At 33.3% G+C, this 23723-nt stretch overlaps 1 protein-coding gene across 2 annotated transcripts in view; it reads left to right on the top strand.

Moving 5' to 3' along the window:
- Positions 1–20981, top strand: part of LOC111055447 (sodium/calcium exchanger 2) — a 75112-nt gene extending 54131 nt beyond the window's left edge. The window contains exons 6-15 of one of the 2 annotated variants that reach the window (XM_039428954.1): positions 477–585; positions 2021–2205; positions 3247–3340; positions 4052–4196; positions 5667–5860; positions 8079–8223; positions 10117–10295; positions 12091–12241; positions 14494–14672; positions 18267–20981. In XM_039428954.1, the coding sequence (XP_039284888.1) occupies positions 477–585; positions 2021–2205; positions 3247–3340; positions 4052–4196; positions 5667–5860; positions 8079–8223; positions 10117–10295; positions 12091–12241; positions 14494–14672; positions 18267–18503 (1618 nt within the window). In that variant the 3' untranslated portion in view covers positions 18504–20981. Of the gene's footprint in view, positions 1–476; positions 586–2020; positions 2206–3246; positions 3341–4051; positions 4197–5666; positions 5861–8078; positions 8224–10116; positions 10296–12090; positions 12242–14493; positions 14673–15519; positions 15699–18266 lie in introns of both variants that reach the window. The other variant, XM_039428955.1, reaches the window with a different exon arrangement.
- The last annotated feature ends 2742 nt before the right edge of the window (positions 20982–23723 follow it).

Below are 23723 nucleotides of genomic sequence, written 5' to 3'. Positions count from 1 at the left end.
CTTAAAAAGAACGGCAAAATGAACGACAGTTCGTTTCTGATTTGAACAGTTCTTTTTTTCTGCTCAACTTTCTGTCGATGGGTGAACACTCCCATAAGAACCAATGTTAATTAAAGTGAATTCTGTCGTCTGCCCGTTACGAAAACACGGCTTTAGTTTACAGCTCGGGGCTTTATGGTCAATGTTCTTTCAATAGACCAATAGGAGCACACTGTTGCCATTTTTACGCCTATTCCATCGAAAAAGCCTACGCTCTCTTTCTCTAACACAATTAGCTCACAGGTTTTCTAGATTCTGTGATTTTTTAGAATTGCTGCAATTCAAGGCTTGCACAGACTATATAGCATCCGTCTTCGTTATTTATTAAAAGAAGTTGAAAGAAATAATGAAATGAATAATTTAATTGAAAAACGTTGCATCTACCAATTTATCAAATATTAAATACAGCTAAATATTGTAATGTTATTCTGTTTTAGACTAGTGAATGCCCAGCCTCATTCAGCGATGTGGTATCGCATAGGCGCCGTGCGCTCTCTATCTGGCAGCAGAAGACTTGAACCTATTCTCAGCACCAGACTAAAACAGGTACGTCTACACTTTAATGTAGTTTTTCAAAAATTGTTCACTTTGAGCAGGAAGTTGAATAAAACAAACAATAATGAGATATTCGTGTAAGAAAAAATATCCCTATTAGCTAAGACTGAAACAGTTAATTGGAAATTCAATTCGTATCACTGAAAGTCGAATTTTAAGAACTCATAATTTATAGTCAGGGCTTTTTCATCCTTCACCATTTGCTTTTCTCACACATTTCAATTATCATTACATTAATTTAATAAACTAATTATTTCAAAAACTTAGCTACTGAAGAGTATACGTTGTCTTGATTAAACACTACTACGTTCAAGTCACAATTCTGAAAAATGATTGGTAAGCTACATTCTGAACCTAGTCAAAAAATATTTTTTCAACCGTATGAATTTTCAAATTTTAACGTTAAATATTAGTTGTTGTTCTATCACCCTACCTACGCTCGTGATATTATACAGTATTGGGTATGATTTGATCACTTCCTTAGTATATTATAAGAATGGTAAGATGTAGTGGCAGGAGTCTTGACACAACAACCTCTCAATAACGAACGACAATTTACAGCAATTTTCTTTCATGATTATTATCTGCATTGTAAAGAGGTTAACACTGTGTTTAACTCCATTCATTGTCACTTTATTCCCGTTGACTCTAATAAATTACTCAATGTTTTCCGTTCATCATATCATGATTAATAAATCAACATAAAAACATAAATCAACTATGTAATCATATTATATTTATTATAATTATGATCTGTAATGACAATGGAATAAATAAATAAATAAACTTGATGTTGTTTTCCATAATGAAACACTATAATATAATACCTAACTTCGTTGTAGTCTAGACACTGCTTCTACGTAAATATTTAAAAAAGACTTCAACAAAACTACTACAACAAACTACTAGGGTATAATAAATTAATTCAACAAACTACTTCAACAAACAACTACAACAATGTTAAATAATAGTTGATAAATCAAAGTTTAATTTAGTTGATTAATTTAATTAGTTTAGTTTAGTTATTTTAATTTCATTAGTTTTAATTTAGTTTAGTTTAGTTGTTTACTCAAAGTTTAGTTCAATCTGTAGTGTCTATTACTGAATACTAAATCTGTAGACTATTTCAGTTCACTTAATTTCCGTTGATTGTAATTCAATTCAATTTCGGTAATTCTTCAAAATTATATTTTTAATATGCGAATATTTCCTATTGTAGCTATAAATTTGAAAATCTACTTTTTGAAAATACTTGAGAACTGAAAATGTTGTGAATTGAAGAACTACAAGACTTAACCTATTTCGGACTATGTGTTATCTAAATTTGGGAGTGGAATAGCACAATGTTACCTTATGTTTCCTCTTCCTATCATTTTGATAATGTACTTATTGTATAAATGAATAAAGAATACATATGATTCTGCAGGTTTATGATGTAATCAACGAGCACCCGGCCGCACCCGATCTGGGCGACGTGCCCAGTGGACCGGACACTGACAAGAATGCGGTGATTGAGTTCCACGCGGCCACTGTCGCAGTTCGGGAGACAATCGGCAAGTTCTCGGTGACCGTGTGGCGACATGGCAACCTACAGCCGCAGGCCAGAGTTAGGTAATTCCAATCTGCCTCTGTTTGCCGAATATTACTTGACATTTTTCAATAAGGACTTTACAGCTATGATAATTTATTTAAAAGAGTTACAGTATTAAGGCGGGTTCCCACATCTCAGATTCAGTGGAAGTGAAGCGAAAGTACTGTGAGAGTATTATTTTCATCATACGTTCTATTGAGACTATTCATACTCGCTCGGCTGGTCTGAGTAAACGCAAATCAAATCACTTTCATTTTACAATCATACAATAATGACACTTTATATTTTGTAAAGTTTTGTAGATTATAAACTATCCAACTAGGATTTTACAAAAACAAAATAAATTTTGTTAACAATCAAACAAAATTATCATTATTTACAATAATTATCGGTCAAAACAAAAGTACTATTTGCTAAATTATTAACATTTTGTTAGTAAGTAGAACCATAGAGAAACAATAGCGTAAGTAGATATCCCATGGTATAGGGTGTTTATGTCGCAACTTTTACTGGTTACTCAAGCCGATTACTGTCTACTATTGTCGATTCCTACTGTTTTGTTGGGGTGAGAGTGTATGAACGGCACAATATGAGAGACTACCAGCGTCACACAGCTTCACGGGAAAGAACTACATGGACTATCGGCTTGAGATAACAGTAAAAGTTTCGACATAAACGCCCTATACCATGGGATATCTACTTACTCTATTGTTTCTCTATGGTAGAACTCTGGAATTATAACTCATGCGAATTATATTTTGACTGTACCGCTCACTGACTCTGATGCTGGTATGTGTGATTGCGCCGTTGGTGTTGTTTCGAAAAAATAACACCTCAAGATTTTACTGTAGTGCGATTCACTTTAATCAGTCAGTATTGAATGAATGGGAGGGAATCATTGATGTTTTCTATAATGAATGCCGACAGTTTTCTGTATTGTGAATATTTATATAATCATGAACGCTGCCATTGGCAAAACAAGGATAATCTAAACTTAAACAATAATGTATTAGTGTTTTTCAACAGTATTTTGAATTTATCAATTTTGTATATTCTTGCAGAGTGGAATCAATTGACGGAACAGCAGTGAGAGGCGAGGACTATGTTGCCATCAATGAAATCATCACATTCGAAGAGAATCAGAGAGAAAAACAGGTGAAGCTTTTTCCACATAAAATTCAATTTTACTCTACACTAATTATGTTATAATGAATCGAATAAATACATTCCATAGAAACTCATGATTCTTTTTTATTTCAATGAAAATAAATTCACATAATTGAAGAGACTTGAGATTTTGTCAATATTCCACTTTCATTCAATAAAAATTATTATTTTACAGGAGCATGCTTTCGTGTTTGCTCACACTTTCAAATTCACATAACTTAGCACTTGTGGTGTAATGACTAAATGTATTCAAATGCTAGTATAATAAAACATGTTTATAATGCATGTGTTGATGAGGAAACTCATCAACATTATTGAACAAATTAGATAGCGGCGGGATCAAAACAAACAAAACCTGCGAAACGAAGATGTTTAATTTTTATCAATTGGATTGTAAAAATCGATAATTTAATAGAAAATGGTATTGAGATTCACTTTAAACTGTCATATGAATAACATCAATTTACAAAACATTCAATAACAGCTTTTCAAGTAAACAATGCTGACATTTTGAAGTGAATCTGCTGTATTTTTTTCTTGTGTGAATAAAGATTATTATTTGAATTTGAATCTTACTATCACTTATCACATGTAATGAACGATTCACACTATGTACATCATACATCTGTATATCTAGCAATTTTATACCACTTTTGCAAAACAGTAATTTACTAAGTTTCTATTTTGTGATGATTGTAGGTTATAGTTGAGATAATGGACGACAACAAGTGGGAACCCAATGAAGAGTTCTTCCTACGGCTGAGTCTGATCCATGACGAAGATAACTCGCATGTGGAGTTGGGTCGTATCTCAATCATGGAAGTCACCATTATCGATGACGATGGTAAGTGTTCGATAAAAGCAATGAACTTTTCTTGTTCATAATTTTCTACTCATATTGATCAACATTTTTTACTTTGAAACATTCTCTAGTAAAATTCAACGATGAATCTAATGAAGCTAAATAGAATATAAATAAAAATATAAATCTGATTAAATAATTTAAAAGGGTGCTCAGATTTATATTTTTCCTACAGTTACCTTAAAAAGTGACCATTCCTGCACTGATTACAGAACGCAAAGAATCACTTTTCCGCTCTAGTAGTATTACTTTGCTTACTCTTAATACTTTGCGTATTATCTTGCAAGCCATCCCAATCATCTGTTGATATTGTTGGCGTGTATTTTGAATGCGAAATGGTTCTATCTATATTTTTTCTGATTTTCAGATAAATAAAATGAGAACTCATTAAATTATACATTTTTAATATTATTCATTATTCTAAATAATATTTTTTTCATTAATAAATTGATTGGTTGAAAAATTATTTATAAATTAAGATTTACTCAAAATTATTCAAATTAATTGGATTAATTTAATTTTTAATTTGAATAAATTATCGATTATTAATTTTCAATTGGATTATCAAGTTTAAAATAAATTAAAGTTGTTATTAATAACAAAATTATACAGACAAACGTTTGATGGATTTCAGCCATCATTTTACCCATAATCAACCACTTCTTATATTCAATGGTACTGTAGGAAAAATTTGATGTGAATTACGTGAGCAAAGTTCCTCTGCTGCACTCAAGAAACCATTCCGCCCTCGCCTACGGCTCGTGTGTGAACGTTTCTTTCGGTGCAGCAAACTGTCACTTTGCGCACTAGTTGCACAAATAACTATTTATTTATATTAAAAGTAGCCCTAACAAAAAAGTCACTAAATTATAGTTTAGTTGAACGTGAATTTCCAAACTTAAGCAATTTAGCCCTATTTTGTATTTTAAAAATGTAACTTCAATTTGAAAGCCTATTCATGAATTTAATTGTAGCTTTGGAGGGACTTTGATATGTTTTATCAACTCTTCCTCGAACTTAATTGCCATTGGAATTATATAGTTCATTCTTCCAATATAGCCGTTCTATTTTCTAATATTCAGTTAGATAGTTAATTTACAAGTATGAGGGGGTACGTGATTTTGAAATAGATTGCAATGTAGTGTAAAGGTCTCATTTACTACTGTGCTGTATATTTTATTATCCACATCTCGGTTTGTTTTACTGTATCATATTGACTTGTCTAAAATTTATGTCGAATTAAGATTTTCTGTCTGGGCTGTATTCTTTTGATTTATGAGGATTTATTGTGTGAATTTCAGACCCTTCTTGTGTGAGTTGTCAATTGAAATTTTCTGTCTGGGGCTCTATTCTTTGGATTTATGAGGATATGTTGTGTGAATTGAGGAATTGATATTTTCTGCCTGGGGCTCTATTCTTTGGATTTATGAGGATATGTTGTGTGAATTGCAGACCCGGGCGTGATAGCGTTCGAGAAACGCGGTCTGCTGGTGAAGGAGAGCGCGGGAAGCGTGCTGGTGCCGGTGATGAGGCGGGGAGGCTCGGACGGGGAGGTGCAAGTCAAGTACCGCACCATTGACAAGTCGGCAATTTCAGGGCGCGACTACAAGGGCGGCGCCGGCTCTATACGATTCAAGCATGGAGAGGTAAGCATTACTTATTTATACTAGTGAGCTGCCCGTCCTCCGATGGGCTATAGTGAGGCTCACGTTTTAATGGCAGTATTTGATTAACATTGGTGTTGCTATCATTTGACAAAGCAGATAGCGTTATCCTCTTCTAGCTCTGCAACGTTGCCTGATCATTCCTTAACAATGAGGAAATAAAATTTATTATGAAATCATTGGAAAATATTTTTTCTTGGCGAATGGAATATAATTTATCATTTCTAACAAGAATGAACAGTTAATATTACATGAAATATATATCAGCTATCCTCTATAGAAGGCAGTGGCAAGACAGAGAATATGCCCTGTTGTTCTCCTATCTTTCTCCACTACTATCATAACGTGGACCTCACCATAGACGATTAACGATTGAGTGCACGGTATTATAAAATCCTGTTCAGAAGATACAGCTACTAATCCAAGTAAAAATAAATTATCCTTACACATAAAAATAATATACTTATTTACAATTCAGTAGGCCTATCCTTATTTGTAGTATTCGCCAGTACTTTTGCTCTAATAACCATAACATAATTAGATCAAAAATATTCAAACCTGTGTGACAAATTATTGGCTCTTGGTCATTTCTTAGAAATGCATGTTTTTTCACTTATTCACTCGCATCCTCTTTGAAGCCGAGGGCTGTCATGCAGCGTTCCGAACCAAATCAGATTGAATCACAGATGACAACGGCCTAGAATGGTGCAAGTCACACCATGTGTCATATTTTATTTTATTGTGATTGTTTGTTTTACATGTATTCATTTTGTTGATTTGTATTCATCTTGTATGTGTGTGTGAATAAATATTGAAATTGAAAAATGTGATATCTCTTACCACCACCAACACTCCACTCCACTCCACCCCATGGAAATATCGGATATGAGTAGGATCGGAACGATGCATGATAGGTGTGGCCTCGCTTTAACACGTGATTTGTGGTCGATTCATTCATATGTGGTTACTGCTTGAAATAGTTTGAAACACATAAGTCTCTGATGATAAACTTTGTCACTTGTATCATAGTTCTAGCAACTTTTTGACCGAAGCGAAGCTGAGGTCTTAGTTTCGACTCGATCGGCTTTTGTCTGTTTGTTTGTACCGCAGTTACAGTCGCAGTTATTGTCCGATTTGGATGAAATTTGGTATACAAGTTCTTTGAAACAAGGCGCAGAAACGTATGTGTAACGATTTTTGATAAGACCTCTGGTTTTTTTTGTAATTAAAAAAACTGTAAACTAACCTCTATCCAGAAAAGATGTGTCTTTGAAGATACAGCAATTCATGTTCATACTTTTCCGCATCTATTGTTACCAGCACATGGTGACCAAGTTGGTTAGACCGTGGCTTCCCACACTGTGAGACAGGTTCAAATCTCTTTCCTTCCAAATTTTTTTTTGCAGATACTAATAATTGTTTTATCTTATTCTAATAATATATCATTATAATAAAAATAAATTATTATGATTAGATAGAATAATTAAATTGAATCATCTTATTTTAATTATCAAATTGATTTATCAAATTAATTGGATAAATTACTTTAAAAAAATCTTTATTGTATTGGAGTCCAATACTGCAGTTGTAGAAAAAAATTGTATGTGAAGGTGTAAAGGTTATTTTGTTTTTCTTTTTGTGTAGTTGAGAAGTTGATATTGTGGTAATTATTCATTTTGAATGAAAAAGACTAAGAAATTGTCAAAAACCACATATTGATACTTAGAAAACCCGGTTTCGGTGATTACACCATTGTCAATCTCTGATAAACTTTGATTAAGACCAAAACCGGTCTTTCTAAGTATCAATGAATCTGTGGTTTTTTGACAATTTCTTAGTCTTTTTCATTTAAAAGTTAAAATTTGTATGTGTTTGATATAAAGGTAAGTCCAGTGTCCCTTCAAACAGTGTCTTTAGCACTTTCAATGGAGAAAATAATAGATGACATGGCTAAATCTCCACAATATTCTGTACTTATTGTACTGGCCCTTCTCATTAGATTGAAAGTTGTATTCATGAGCGAGGTCTACTGTTCGCAGAACTACTAGTTATAGGTACTCGTATAGTGAGTTTCACTTCATACTGGCAGCATTGATTGAATGGAAAACGTTGGTACTTTTATAAGGAATGCTGACAGTGAAGTGAATCTCTCTATCTCTTAAGATTATTTCCCTATCAAATAAAAAACGTTTTCTTTCAGACAAGACTGATGCTGGAGATTGATATAATAAACGATTTCACGCCGGAGAAAGACGAATGCTTCGAGGTGGAACTATTTGATGCAACCGGGGGAGCCAGGATAGGCAGCATCAACAGGACGGCTGTAACTATTACCAATGACGATGGTAAGACAAATACAAAATTAATTGAAACTTTAAGCTCTATAAATTGAATAAAATTCAATGAATATGTATTTTAATTAATTGTTTTTCAATTAGCCTATAGCTAATGAAAAATTACTTTTTAATGACAATACACCTTGGATCCTTGACGTATCCTTATGCGTGCCCCACCCCCTCACTAGGAAATACAGAAATTAAGTGTATCTAACGGGTGATCCTCATAAAACATAACCGTCGTAAGATGGATGATTTCAGCCGAAATATGTTTGTTTGTTTTTTAGAAGTATTATAATGAAAAATTTGTATTTTGGCTTCAGGACAAGATTTTCTTTGTTGGGTGTATTCCCACTCCCACCACTACTAAATTTGAAAATTCCTGAGGAATCCTGTTCAGAATTGATTGTTCTTTCACATGATTTGTAGTTTTTCATCATTACTAGAAGAATATCCAAGTTGTATAGGGTAGAAGTGGTAGGATTGCATAACAAATACATGTAATTTTGAAAAACCCTTGAAAAATTCCCCTTTTTTGAAAATTCGTAGCTCCGGAACCAAAATGGTATAGTCCTGCTCGGCCACTCAATTTATTGGAAATTTTATTATCTTTAATTTTGTAGAGAATGCTTTTTCTCGAAGAACTCAAGGTTTTCGACATTAAATGGAAAAAAATAAAAAAAGTCTGAAGTTTTGGGGGTGAAGCCGCCCGCTGGCGTGTCAGCAAATTTCAGATTCGAATTCAGCGCCCCAAAATACATATAGAACCGTCAAGAAAAATTCTTTCGGGGCTGTTTCCTGAAAACGACCATTCGACTGGATGGACTATTGTATTTGTTTCTTTTCTAGTCTTATTCACGTGTATTTTTACAGCGTTTTAATATGGTTAAGGTCAGTCTCACTTGGATATTTTAAATTTAAATTTCCTAAGATTCTCTTCAAACTGTATGCAATAAAACTGATTGAATGATAATCATTGATGCTATTTATAGGAATTCTGAGAGTTAAGAGTGTTACTCACTAAATATATATTTCCCCAGTTTCAACTTGTATATTTTTTACTTGAAATTTCAAAATTCTTCATTTGGCAGACATTTTACAAAATGTATATCAGCATGGAAATACATTGTAGCATACTTTATACATAACACAAAACACAGAATTCAACATACAGAGCACAATACTGACTACATAGTATCTTTAACAGGAATAGCAGCATTTTTATGGATTACAAGTTTATAGAAATAAGAAATAAACATACAGAACACAATACTGACTATAGTGAGGTCCACGTTATAATGGAAGTGGAGAAAGATAGAGGAACAACGTTGCCAATCCTCTGTCTTGTCGAAGCCTTTTATAAACGGTAGCTGATACAGGTTTATTGATGTAATATTAACTGTTCATTCTTGTATAAAATAATAATTTATATTCTATTGAGCGAGAAATGATATTTTCAATAATTTCATAATTAAGATTGACTATTTTGTTAATTATTATAGATTCTACATTTTAAAAAGACGATCTGGCAACAGAGCAAAGCGAGAAAGAGATAGTGCTATCCGCTTTGTTGAATGATAGACAAGGATAGCAATACGATTCTTAATCAAACACTGCCATTATAACGTGGACCTCACTCTAGGTAGATACAACAGGAAAAGCAGCATTTATATGGAACTCTCAAAGAACTCATTCATTGAATAGTACGCCCTTTCTATCAATTTACTCTTCACCACTCTTCTATGTGGTTAAGTGGTAGAGCGTGGACATTACTGTCCAAACTTCGCCACCACATCAGATAAAAAAAATCATTCTATCTATTATATTTTTATACTCTCTTGAACTTCGTTTTTACTATCTTTTAAACTTATAGTTCACTATCCAGTTTGATTTGATTTGCAGCGTTCAACACAGTTATGGACAGGCTGATGGTGATGACGAATGCCAACATGGATGCGATCAGGGTGCACAGTGAGACATGGTGTCAACAGCTCAAGAACTCGATGCTCGTTAATGGCGGAGATATCGAAAACGCCAACAACACCGACTACCTCTTACATTTTCTGTCTTTCTTCTGGAAGGTTTGTTCCGGCGTTCCATCTTTCAATAACAAATATCGGGGTACCGAGCTTCGCTCGTTATTTATTTATAAGCTATTGATAAACAGAACACAGTTCTTTAAAATGATTGAGGAAGGACTAACAGGCACAGCCCAAAACTGTTTCTTCTCCGAATTTCGATTTATACACTATAAATAGTTCAGAAAGAAGGCTATGTTCCATACACTTGAATTCCGGTTAAATTTTCAGTCTAAACATTTGAAACAAAAAAGTTGTAATTTAGATTATTTACAAAACAAATTGAATAACACTCACTAATCACTTAAAATTGTCAAATAATGAATAACTATGAAAATTATGATATATCAAGTTCAGAATGATTATCATGTCATGTCAACAAATCAGATTAATTTGATCAAGTCGATTAAAATTTCTAGATAATATTTCTCGCTGATTGATTACACAGCTGGAAATAATTCTGTCCCCCTCCCACACATGCATCTTCTGTTTCGACAGACGACGAAATTATCATCTCTTTTTCCAAGGATGAATAAGTGTTATCATTTTCATATTCTTCAGCGAGTTTTCCCGGGGATGAGACCTAGTGCAGTCGAATTTTTATATCATAAACCTACTAGGTTCCAAATTTCGTGAAAATCTTTAGAGCCGTTTTCAAGATCCGTTGAACATAAATAACCAGATATAGTTAATATAAAAATATAAACAGATATACAGAAATTGCTCGCTTAATATAATAGGATACAGAGATATAGGTAGCGTTTATTCTAACAATGTCATTTTACTGCGGTTACATTGATGAACGAGCAACCGGTCCTTAGTGCAATGGAATGTAAATATATTGTCTAATATTTATAACTGATTGTAATGACTAATATTGTTCTATTATACTAGTAATACACCTATTATTTTCATCAAGTATTTTCTCAGGGCTACTCAATAGTTCAGCATATGAATTAATTAACTTCATAGTCAGTGAAGTAATAGGGCTACATGAACGTTTAATTGATATTTGTTTATTGAAAGAGCGTTAAGCTGAGTTTACACCAAAGTTATTAACAAAATGTTTATTTTCCGTCTTTATAAATTCTATTAGATTGAACGGAACTTGACAAACACATATGTTCATCATGTGTATGATAAGTTATGTTCAATCTAATAGAATCTATAAGGACGGAGAAATAAACATTTTGTTAATAGCTTTGGTGTAAACGCAGCTTCAGCGAATGAAACCTACTGTCAAATTATTCTTTTAAAAGAAATATTTAGCTGTTTCTATAATTTTCATCAACTCTTTATAATATTAAAAGTTGCGTGTTTCAAAGATTACAATTCAACCGTTCATAAGCGAGTTCACCAACCCAGGGGGCCACTAGTAATAGAAAATTGATAATTTTCTATTTAAACACGACTAGTTTCAAGCACTTATGTCATTTTTATGTGTCAAAATGAATTATTTTTTAGCTGCTAAACAGATTAGAAAATCTATTTTTGTACTAAAAATAATAATTTAGTTTCACACTTGAAAATGGCAATAGCGCTCGAAACTAGTTTTATTTATATAAAAAATGATACTAGTAATTTTTCATAATATAATAATAATTAATAATTTAAATATAGTCAGATTCGCTGCAAACCGTTAACAGTCAGTTTTAGTGGAATGGCAAGCTCTACTGATACTATTTATAAGAAATGCTGACCGTATGAAGTAAATCTCACTTTAGTACTATACCCCTTTTTTACAAACTATCTATTTCTACTATCCAATTCATAAGAATTAATTGTGTTCGTTTGACAGGTTTTGTTCGCTTTGATCCCGCCGCCGGGTATGTTTGGAGGCTGGCTGTGTTTTGTTGTGTCTCTGATCTGTATTGGTGGTATGACTGCTTTCGTTGGAGACATTGCCACACGCTTTGGATGCCTTGTTCATCTTGACGATACTATCACTGGTAAGTTAATTCATTCATTTAATCAGGAAAATATTGCCCACTTACATGAGTGGAATGAGTTGATGCATTCAAATTGTTGACTACATAAGTAAATGAGTTGAGGATGATGAAAGAATGCCAGGTGCTATGGGAATCGAACCTATGATTAGCACTCGATCATTATTTGCAATAAGTCAACATACAATTAGTTGCAAACTTGCAATGAGTACATACTTGAATACAGTGTATGTTGGAAACATGAGTGAGATAAACTGATGAATCTCAATTATGAATATAAAAAACTCTCTGCCTACTATAACTCTCTGCTGTTATATTGATGTCATTTATTTTATAATTGAGATTTATAAGTAAGATTAAGGATTCGTTAATGCTTATGAATTACAAAAAGTCTCACTACCCTTTCTTATGAATTAATTATTGATTACAACCATTTCCATTCAAAAAATACTGACCGTATACTATGGTATGTTTCTGTCCCAATCATTGCAAAGAGTCATTATCATAAATATATAGCTTTACTGAAAATGTAATACAAGGTTAGCAAAGTAGTAGTATTTTATGAAATACAGTTACACATGTAAATACCTGTATAGTTTACAAACTATATTGAAATAACTTGGCAGAAATCAGGTCCTCCGATTTCACTGACTTTATTTATTACATTGTGTAATCACAAGTTCAGCATGTTTTACATGCACCTGAAGTGTGTACGACTTGATGTCGTAGGGGAAGACTCATCACAGATGTTATTATCAGAAAATAAGGTTCAAATTATAGTTTACAGTGAATCTTCTATATGTATTTCATTATACATTTTCACTTGATTTGATTTCTAGTTTGATATTTTGTGTCTTTATTATGTGCTAATATTAGTTTTGGCATTAATTTCTGACAAATTTTGTTTGCCTTCCTCACGAATTTTTGAAAGTGCCTTCATTCTTTCTTTTCCAATTTCTCCCTTTGCATTTTTCGACTTTCCTCTAACATTTAGTTTTAGTTTGTACATTCTGAAACCATGAGCCTAGAGGAAAGTTTTTAAATAACAATTTCCAGAAAACTAGCATGCATTTCTCTCCTCATTTTTTCATCTTCCACTTCTTATCAGTCTTATTCTTTCTCTACTCCTTCTTCTTCATCTTCATCATCATTATCATCTTCTTTCTAGCCTCCCCCTTTTCCTCCCTACCATCTCTCTCCGGCATATTATCATAATATTTTCAGCCAATTTGTAGCATACTCCTAGACCTAGAATCTAAAACTCTTACCGTCCTCCAGTCAACCAATGTAACCGACCAATTCCAAGCTAATCCTAATCTAATTTTTAGTGTATTCCAAGCCAATTTACACCATATTTTCAGCATATTCTCAATCTACCAAAATCCTCACTTTTTCTCTGTACCGTACCAGCATATTTCCAGCAATTTACTATTCAGCTTCATGCACATTTGTAGCACATTTCCAGTATATTCTATTTAACTTGTAGCAAATTTTCATCATCATCATCTTCCTCCTCCTATCTTTTTCCGGCATATTTCTATTAAATCTAGAACATTTCTAGTAATATCTCAATCCTGATATCCAGTCAACCAATGGTATCAACATATTTCTAGCCAATTTCCATCCATCTTATTTCCAGCCTATCCTAGCAATATCTAAATCCTGATCTACAGTCAAAATTCTCACCTTTTCTCAGCATCTTAGCATATTTCCAGCATTTTACTATCAAGTTTTTTGCATATTTGTAGCACATTTCCAGTATATTCTATCTAACTTGTAGCAAATCATCATCATATTTCTCCTCCTATCTTTTTCCAGCATATTTCTATTACATCTAGCATATTTCTAGTAATATCTAAATCCTGATCTCCAGTCAACCAATAGTATCAACATATTTCTAGCCAATTCCCATCTAATTTCCAGCCTATCCTAGCAATATCTAAATACTGATCTTCAGTCAACCAATGGTATCAACATATTTCTAGCCAATTCCCATATAATTTCCGCCTATCCTAGCAATATATAAATCCTGATCTTCAGTCGAACAATGGTATCAACATATTTCTAGCCAATTCCTATATAATTTCCAGTCTATCCTAGCAATATCTAAATCCTGATCTTCAGTCAACCAATGGTATCAACATATTTCTAGCCAATTCCCATCATTTTTCCAACCAATCTCCATCCAAACCTGAGCCAATTTGTAGTCAATTAGTAGTCAATATTAGCATGGATGGTGCTGTGTGTGTGTGTAGCGATAACAGTAGTGGCGCTGGGCACATCCCTGCCAGACACGTTCGCCTCAGCAACGGCCGCCCGCACCTCGCAAACCGCTGACTCAGCCATCGGCAACATCAATGGCAGCAACTCTGTCAACGTCTTCCTTGGCCTCGGTCTGCCCTGGTTGCTCGCCTGCATTCATCACTTCAGACAGGTAACTCAAGCTAATTTGGTCATTTATTACAGGTCACTCAAACTAATTAGGGGATTTATTACAGGTATCATAGTTAGAGACACTGTTTGTTTAACTCCTTATACCTGTTATCATTAATCACCTTCTTCCTCTGGTCTTTCCATTTCAGATCCACCCACTTCTATAGTTATCCTTTCTATTTCCTTCATTTATTCTTTCCATTTTCATAATTTTATTTATTCTCTCTACTTTGTTATGTTCTTTCCCCTTTTCCCTAAATTTATCTATTTCTTTTACTTGGCTTTTTCATTCTTGTCCGCCATTTATTTAATTTTCTTTTTCTCTTGCTCCATCACCATTCTTCTTTTTCTTTTTCTTCTACTCTCTTTTCCTACTCTTTTTTCCTTCTTCTCCTCCTCCTCCTCCTCCTCCTCCTCCTTTTTCTCCTCCTACTCCTCTCCCTCCTAATCATTCCCCCTTCTACTCTTCCCCCTCGCACTCCACCTCCTCATTATCAACATCATCATCATCATCATCTTCTTCTTTTCTTCATCTTCCACTTCCCATCTTACTTTACCCTTTTATTATAATCATAAATAATCAATTTCTTCTTCTATTAATTTTCTTCTTCTCATCTTACTTCATTACCCTTCTATTATAATAATATTCATAATTTTCACCTTTTTCCTACTCTTTCTCCTTGTCCTCTTCTTCCTCCTCCTCCTCCTTCTCCTCCTCATTAAAATTCTCCCTTCTTCCATTGATCAAACAGGTGAACATGACTTGTAGCTCTTGACCAGGTAAGAGCTTATCACTGGAATTTGCCAAAAGTGTTTAGCATCCAATGACTAGCGTGTTTCATTCACAGCTATCACACTGGTAGCGCTGGGTGCAGCCATGCCAGACACACTGGCATCACACACGGTGACCCGCGGTGAGCTGCACGCGGACGGCGCACTCATCCACATCACTGGCAGCATTGCTGTCAAAGTGCTCATGGGCATTGGTCTGCCCTGGCTTGTGTCAGCCGCCTTTCATGCCATACAGGTTGGTCCCCTCCGGCCCGGATTCACTGTTTGGTCCCAGTGTGTTGTGCTAGGCTGAGACTAACTCCACAATGCTCCCTCACTGGTGAACTAGCAATTGCCGGGAAATTGGTGTGCTGTGCTAGAGACAGTAACTTCTCAATGCTGCACTTCAACTAGATTAGATTCCAGATCAGAGATATGCTCCTTGTGTGTCAATTGGTGTATTGCTGGAAACAAACTTAACAATTATGTCCAACTAGAGTGTTGAGATGATTTATTGTAAAATCAAATGCATATTGTTATCAGATTAGTAGATGATGAACTGTCAAATTTGTGGATGCTAAAAGAGGAAGGGTTTTGTTTTGTACTCCTTCAAGGAAGTGGTTATTTGGTAGTATTTTTGAGAAATCAGGAATAATTGTAGTTATTATTCCTAAGAAATAGATAAAGTATCTATTTTTGATTTTTTGCTAGCAACAATTTAAATTAACTTGATTATAGCAGTCTAATTACAGATGCAGAGGGAGGTTATAATCCAATAAAAGATTGAATAAAGTGTTTTAGAAGATGAATAAAACTATAATTATATTTGTAATTCTTGTGAGAAATTAAGAAAGCAGAGATCAATCTACATACTGTAGGAATAGTGGCAAATAGATGAAGAGGGATACTAAATTAATTTGTAGAAAAATTGATAAAATAATCTTTTGTGTAAATTTTAAAACAAGAGGATGGAATGATGTGATTTATTTCAAGGAGATGGGAGTTATATTCTGTCTTCTTTTTCTCTGTCTTCTTCTTTTACTCTCTCTTTTCAGTTACAGAAAATTTACTTTTAAACAAGTATGATGCTCTCTGTGATCACTAAAATATTCTCAGGTAGATTTTCCATTTTAGGTGATTCTAGATAGCTGGAATTGCTAGGTAGGGATAAAATGATAGGTAGATAGGTAGCATAGAAAACTGTCCACAACTGGTGTCTGTTTGGTTAGAGATCCTCATGCACTTCAATCACCCACCAAATCACCCCACTTGCTTTCTTATCTAAATCATGGTGTTGTCATGAACTTGCATAGGACTTTCCCGACTTTATTTCATTGCTTGTTCATGCTGAATAGGATGTGGATATGGCTAAAATTTAAGACTTCAATTGAAATCTAGAGACTAGAATATAGGATTTGGTTTGGAATTTCCTTTTTAAAATTAATCTTGTTTACTGTGATTTTTTTAATGTTTTTATCCTTGATTATAATAATATTTGTTTATGGTATTGTTTCTAATTTTGTTTTTGATATCAACCTAATCTTGTGTTTTATGTGGATTTTTTATAGTTTTGTTTTTATAATTGTAATTAAACTAGGTTCCAGATTTATAAAGGATGTAACAGGACTAAGCTACTCACAGATTAAACATGACTTTTGCATTCTATGTAATAAATTGTATATGTCTAATGTGTGTGTGTAGTTTTCTCCTTTTCTACAAGACTTATGGATTTAAAAAAACTGGCTCCCCGTTAATTTATTAGTTTTTTGTTTCTTGTTTGATTATTTTTTATTTTAGAATTCTAATTAAACTAACATCACAATGCTCAGATATGGAATGTTAGCATGTCCCACTGTTAGGTTGTTGGTAGTACAGTACACAGTCTAAGATTTTGTTTTTGATTGCCAATAATTATTTCTGTTTATGAATTATGTATCAGTTATTTATTATTAATTTCAAAGCATGCTGGCGATTGCACCACATATTTGATAGTATAACTAGTGTATATTAGTGTACACGAGTGTTGGAATATGAGTTCCAATGAAATAAGAAGGAATTTGCATTGAAGATAAAGGCCAAAAATATTGAGTTTATTCAGAATTTCGATAAAATCTTTAAGAATATGAGATTTATAATAATAATCTGTTGATGAAATTTAAAAATATTATAAGTTGTTTGTATTATATTACAAATATAAAGTATTTTTAATAATCGAATAGTTTAGTACGGTATGAATGACAATGATGCTTGATGTCGTCTTAGCATCCAATGGAAGAAATGTTATAAATTTGGTTTCCTTGAATCTATAATATTAATACTCATCTATTTCACTATCCAGGACGAACTGCAAGTTAATAATCCATTTTGAACTATTTTTGACGACACTACAGTCTAATTTTTGAATATTAGTTATTAAAAACTATTACTCACGTGTGGAGCGTTTTCAGATATTTTTAAATCCTTAAAGAGTGTTGAAAATACTCGAAGAGTGTTGAAAATAGATTTTTAAATTCGAAAGCGCTCCACACGTGAGTAATAGTTTTTATCAACTAATATTCAAAAATTAGACTGTAGTGTTGTCAAAAATAGTTCGAAACTGATTATAATTTTATCAATTTGTGAATATATCTTATATTGGGTCATACTCCAAGGAATACTAATGTATGTAATGTATGAACCAATACTTTGTGACTGGGTGACTGTGCAATGTCAATTATATACTTATTAAATTTTTCTTTATTCCCAATAAGCGAATGGTTATCTTCAATCATATATTGTGATCAACAAAAATTGAGAGTTGTTATCCAATGTCTTTTTGAAACAGGGTACCCAGTTCGAAGTGCAATCGGGCAACCTGGGCTTCAGTGTGCTCATGTACTCGATCGCCTCGATTGTGGCAATCTCTCTGCTGGTGACGCGCCGGCAGCTGGCAGCCTGTGGCAAGGCAGAGCTGGGTGGGCCAAGGGTCACCGCTGCCGCCTCCGCCGCCATACTCATCACGCTGTGGCTGCTCTACATCCTCTTCTCTGTGCTCCAGATCAACGGCGTAATCCACATGTAAATGGACCGCCACACCACAGAATACATACAGAATGAAAAGTATCAATCCAAACCATGTATTTTACATGACGCCAAGACTTGAGTGCACCAAGACCACGTCACGTGATTGCGCCATTCTGTTAGAAATTAAAATTACCACTATACGGATCTTTTGATTGGCTCGCAGTAGTGAACGATACTGATTGACCCGGATCAGTAAAGTGATCCGAACCTCCCATCTATAATATTACAATGCTGAACTTTTGCGTCAGTATACTAGCCGACTTTCCATTCTGTATTGTATTCTGTGGCCACACTGTGTTATTAGACCGTCCTCACACTGCCTGCGGTTTCCTACAAAGTTGATCGTACCATACATACAAAAACCCCGAACGATCCTGATGCATCGAAATAGATGTGAATGGGCTCACACTGCATACAAGTTGGACGTATATGTATACACACATATACTTCAACCATAACATATACGTAATTACATAAACGTATTCAGTACGTATATTGTACGTAAACAACAACAGGAACAGTTTTGGGCTTTAAGCCTGTTGTTCCTTCTCCAATCATACATAGTTGAGAATTATAGTACGTATATTGTACGTAAACAACAACATGGACAGTTTTGGGCTTTAAGCCTGTTGTTCCTTCTCCAATCATTCATAGTTGAGAATAATATTGTATCTATCAATGTATAAATAAATAAACAAATATATTTATGCTACATAAATGATGTGTGTATACGTACGTCCTACATGTATGCAGTTTCAGCACTTACATCTATTTAAATTCCTCAGGATCGTTCCTACGATGCTGTATGTATGGTACGATCAATTTTGTAGGAAAACGCAGGATGTGCGAGGACGATTATAGGCCCAAATGCACCTTCTCAGTTTAAATGGAGAAAAATCAGATGATCGTTTGAACCCGAAATGTAACGCATTAGAATAAATGCGACCGTATCAAAAAGTAATCGTGGTTTAGCGTTTAGGTGGTGCATATGGCTCAAACCTCATCACACTCGTTATCTTATCTGTGCTAAGTATGTATATTTGTAGATCAATGAGCTGCAGATGCATATATAATTGAAACAACATGTCACATCATGTTTTCGGTATGACCCACTTAGCTAAATAACAAACAACTGGAGATAGCACTAATTGAGGCAGCATAACAGAACGAAGATCCCCCCAAAGAACATAGTTTTAAATCATGTACTTCAAGTTTGCCTTGGGTGGGGTTTGAAGATGGAGTCCAATCGAATATTAATAATAGTCAAAATATTGTAAAACGTTTGAACTAGGATCAAGTTTTCAAGCTTTAAGCTTGCACATTTCTTTGAGAGACCTACTTCATGTTGATTTTGAAGTTTCGTTCAAATTTCAAAAAAGTAAAAAATAGCTGTAGGTCTAATTTGAATTCCCCTGCTTAGTAAAATAACTTGAATTGCCAAGCGATTGCTACTAATATCGTATTAGTATTTTAATTTAAACGTTTAAAACGTCAATTATTATTACTTGTGTTTTATTTATTTTTGAGTATTTTATATTTTTATAATTTAAAGCAATACTAGGCTATAACAGTGTTGATCTATGACACACTCAGAGAGGTTGAGTATATTATTTGTTTCAATTGAGACCAGTTTGTGTCAGACAGAAGGAAAATTAGGAAGTTGTATCTATTAATGTAATCGGCCGGTTCTAAGAATGTATAAAAAGTTTAATCAAGAATCATCCGTGAGGTTAATCAAAGATCAAAATCGATCATGTGCCTGGCCGCATATTTACTGCTCTTCCTAAGCTATATGTGTTTATTAATTTCATTTGATTGTAACCAATTGCAATTAAAATCACTACTATTTATTTTTAAGTGTGAATGATATTTAGTTTTACGTATTACATTATTCTTAATTGATATTCATATATTTGATGTGAGCTGATATTTATTTGTCAATGAATGTATTTTTGCCTAAAAGATAGGGAATCCCCTTTGTTACTTTACATTAGCCTTCCGAAAAAATTAACAAAGAATCGCCTTAAGTTTTGTCACTCATAGTACTAAAGTCGGCGACTTTTTTTAAAAAACTATAGTGTGATTCACTACAAACTGACAGCTTTCGTGGTAGATAACACCAACGTTTTCCATTAAAACAATACAAAGACAGTTTTAAGTGAGTCTCACAAATATTTACTCAGTGCTGGTTGAATGGCAAGCATATAATATTTATGCTATTAATAAAACATTTTTATAAACAGCATTCATAAATAATGCCTACAGTATGAAGTGAATCTCTCTGTACAACTTAGAAGGCGAAATCGTAATTATTACGAGGAGGTAACAGATTGTGTATTGTAGCCCTTGCTTGTAAACTCCCTCCCACCTGTACGTTGCTTTTGTATATCCGTTTTTGAAATGAAGTTTTGTAAAAATATATAAGTGTTAATTGTGTAGAAAATGATATTTTCTATTAAAGAATAATATTTTTTTACTAGATTGTTATTTTTTTCATTGCAATTTCAAGGTATTTAGGATACATTCATCTTTACTAATGCCCAGTTGCACGTTTAGTCAATTTAACCTTAATTATATTAATAGATCACTACATTTTACAGGGGTTAAATTTAATACAAGTGTTTTGTACAATGAATGAATAAAATACATGTATGTGCAACCGGGCAATAAGTTATAGCTATGACCTGTATGAGATTAGCTTAAATTTTTCCAAAATGCTAATATACTAAAAATGAGTCATCTATAAGCCTACCTTACTAAGAATTTCCAGTGTACGGTCATCGTAAAACCAGCTACTTCGATGTGTGTTTGGAAAATGTGCAAATTTCATGTTTGCAGCTCCATAATAATAACTCACCCAGTATAGTGAGTTATGGAATATAGAAGCTAGTAGACATAGGGATCAAGATTTCTCAGGTTAAGCTCTATCTACGGCGAAAGTTTCTACTAAATCTGAGATACTTTTTTATAGAGCATGCATTTTTAAGAATTTTGAACCTATGATTGGATTTGGTTGATCTTAGTACTTAATGATAAATCTTGAAGAGACTATCACATATCTATGATGAATTGAAAATGCACAGACAGGTCCAGAAGGATACCGTATGGCCAATCTTATGGAAATTTAAAACATCCAAAAATGGCTGAAACTTGGCTTTCTTGTATTCTTACGATGAATACGAATATCATATTTGCAAAATTCGCTATCGTTCAGGAAATATGGTTATTTGGACAATTTTTGGCAGCTCAATAACTCAATCTGTATAATAGCTAGGGGCGCCAAATTTGGCCTCGACGTTTATTCTCATGTCAAGCTATCTATGGTGCGGATTTCAGCCAAAAATTGGTTGATATTCGGAATATGGATATAGGTTGACCTAACAAGTGTCGTGCTATAATAAGAAACGTTTCGCTACAATACAGGGTGAGTCATTCACTGAAACATATCAAATCTCACCTCCACTCTCAGATCAAAGAAATCACTCATCTTCAAATGCTTATAACTGAAGAATAGGAGTGAATTTCGCCAATGTGATGACATATTATATTGTTCCTCTTGTCAAGAACTATCATTCATGAGAGTTTGAGCAATTTTAATTTTTGACCATTTTTGAAAAAATCCATGAGATACTTTGTTTTTTTAAAATCATGATCATTGATTTTAGTGAAATTAAAACTGCATAGAAATTGCTGAAACTGGGCATACTAATGTGAGAAGCACCAATCTGCAATCAGACTTGGGGAATTAGCTCTCATTCACTATAGTGAAGTCCACGTTATAATGGCAGTGGATAAAGATAGAAGAACTGCGTTGCCTGTTCTCTGCCTTAATTAATTATATTTCTACATTGTCAAAACCAGATTTGGCATCGATGCGTAGCTAGAAAAGGATAGTAGGACCGGCTTTGTCGAATTATAGACAAGGATAGCAGCATCAAAGTTAATCAAATACTGTCATTATATCGTGGACCTCACTATAGATATGAGCATTTTTGCAATTTCTCTTCCCAGGTCAAATACCTACTTTCTATGCTCAAAGTTTCAGCCAAATTTCAGATTATTTAATTTTTGTTTTCGGCAATAGATTGCCTTTTAGTCATCATAAGAAATTTTTAATACAACAAACAGTGTGTTTATCAATATAATGCCAATAATATAGGTATAAAATAATTCAACAAAATACACAACGTTTTATAATTGAAAATATAATATATTATTGATTCAATCTGATGAAAATACATGACTACAACAATTTTACCGATTTACACAATACATGCCTTCCGAAAAGGTACCGTGTGAAAACATTGCAATCAATTGAGAAATTATTTTATCAATTATTACGGTACTGTGAAAAATTCAATAATGCTCATTTTACATACGCCTATACACACACACACACACACACGTATTCTCATAACATACAAAACATGGTAATTTATGGTAAATAAAGTAGTAAAAATACAATTTACTTTCAATGCACACTAATAGTGCTCATAAACATACAAAATTCACTCAAAATATACCATGAAAATATTCTTGACTTGGCGAAATAGAAAAAAAGTATGTTATTAATAATAAATAGCCGCACATGTTATAAAACATCATCTTAATAAACTCTTTTAGAATGAGAAGATATTTTGTAAAAATGTTTAAAGTTTCGGTAAGTAGGCCTAGATAAAGAAATGTATGAACCGTAGTGTACATATTATAAAATGTGGTGCATATTAGAAAAAAGAATTATTAGTTGTCCATAAAAGCAGTGCACTAAGAATATAGCCTACTTGGGAAAATGTAAGTTACTAGATAGAGTTGATCTAAGTTTGTTCTGGTTTAACAACTTGGATGGAAATTAAGAATATTTTATTGGAATATTATTTATGATACTGGATAATGCCAGTGCAAAAAATGGCTCATGACAATTACATAATTTAATTGAATGGCTCCAGAATAGACGTTTTCCTGTTTGAATTTCCTCAACAAAACTGAATTTACACAACATAAGATTACGGTTTCGAAAATAATGTAAAAATATCTTTGACAAGACAACAATTACATATACGATTCTTACAAAAATATTAAAATGGCAATCACTTTTTAAAAAGTATTTCAGGATCTCTATTTTGTATTCAGATTATAGACACCTAGTTTTAGAATATTCATGATTATTGCTTTATTAGGAAATATCAACCGAATTTCTAGACGTTGACTATCATTCTCA

This window comes from Nilaparvata lugens, chromosome 5 (assembly GCF_014356525.2).
Source record: "Nilaparvata lugens isolate BPH chromosome 5, ASM1435652v1, whole genome shotgun sequence".
Taxonomy (NCBI): Eukaryota; Metazoa; Arthropoda; class Insecta; order Hemiptera; family Delphacidae; genus Nilaparvata; species Nilaparvata lugens.
This window is presented reverse-complemented; position numbering and strand designations above follow the sequence as displayed.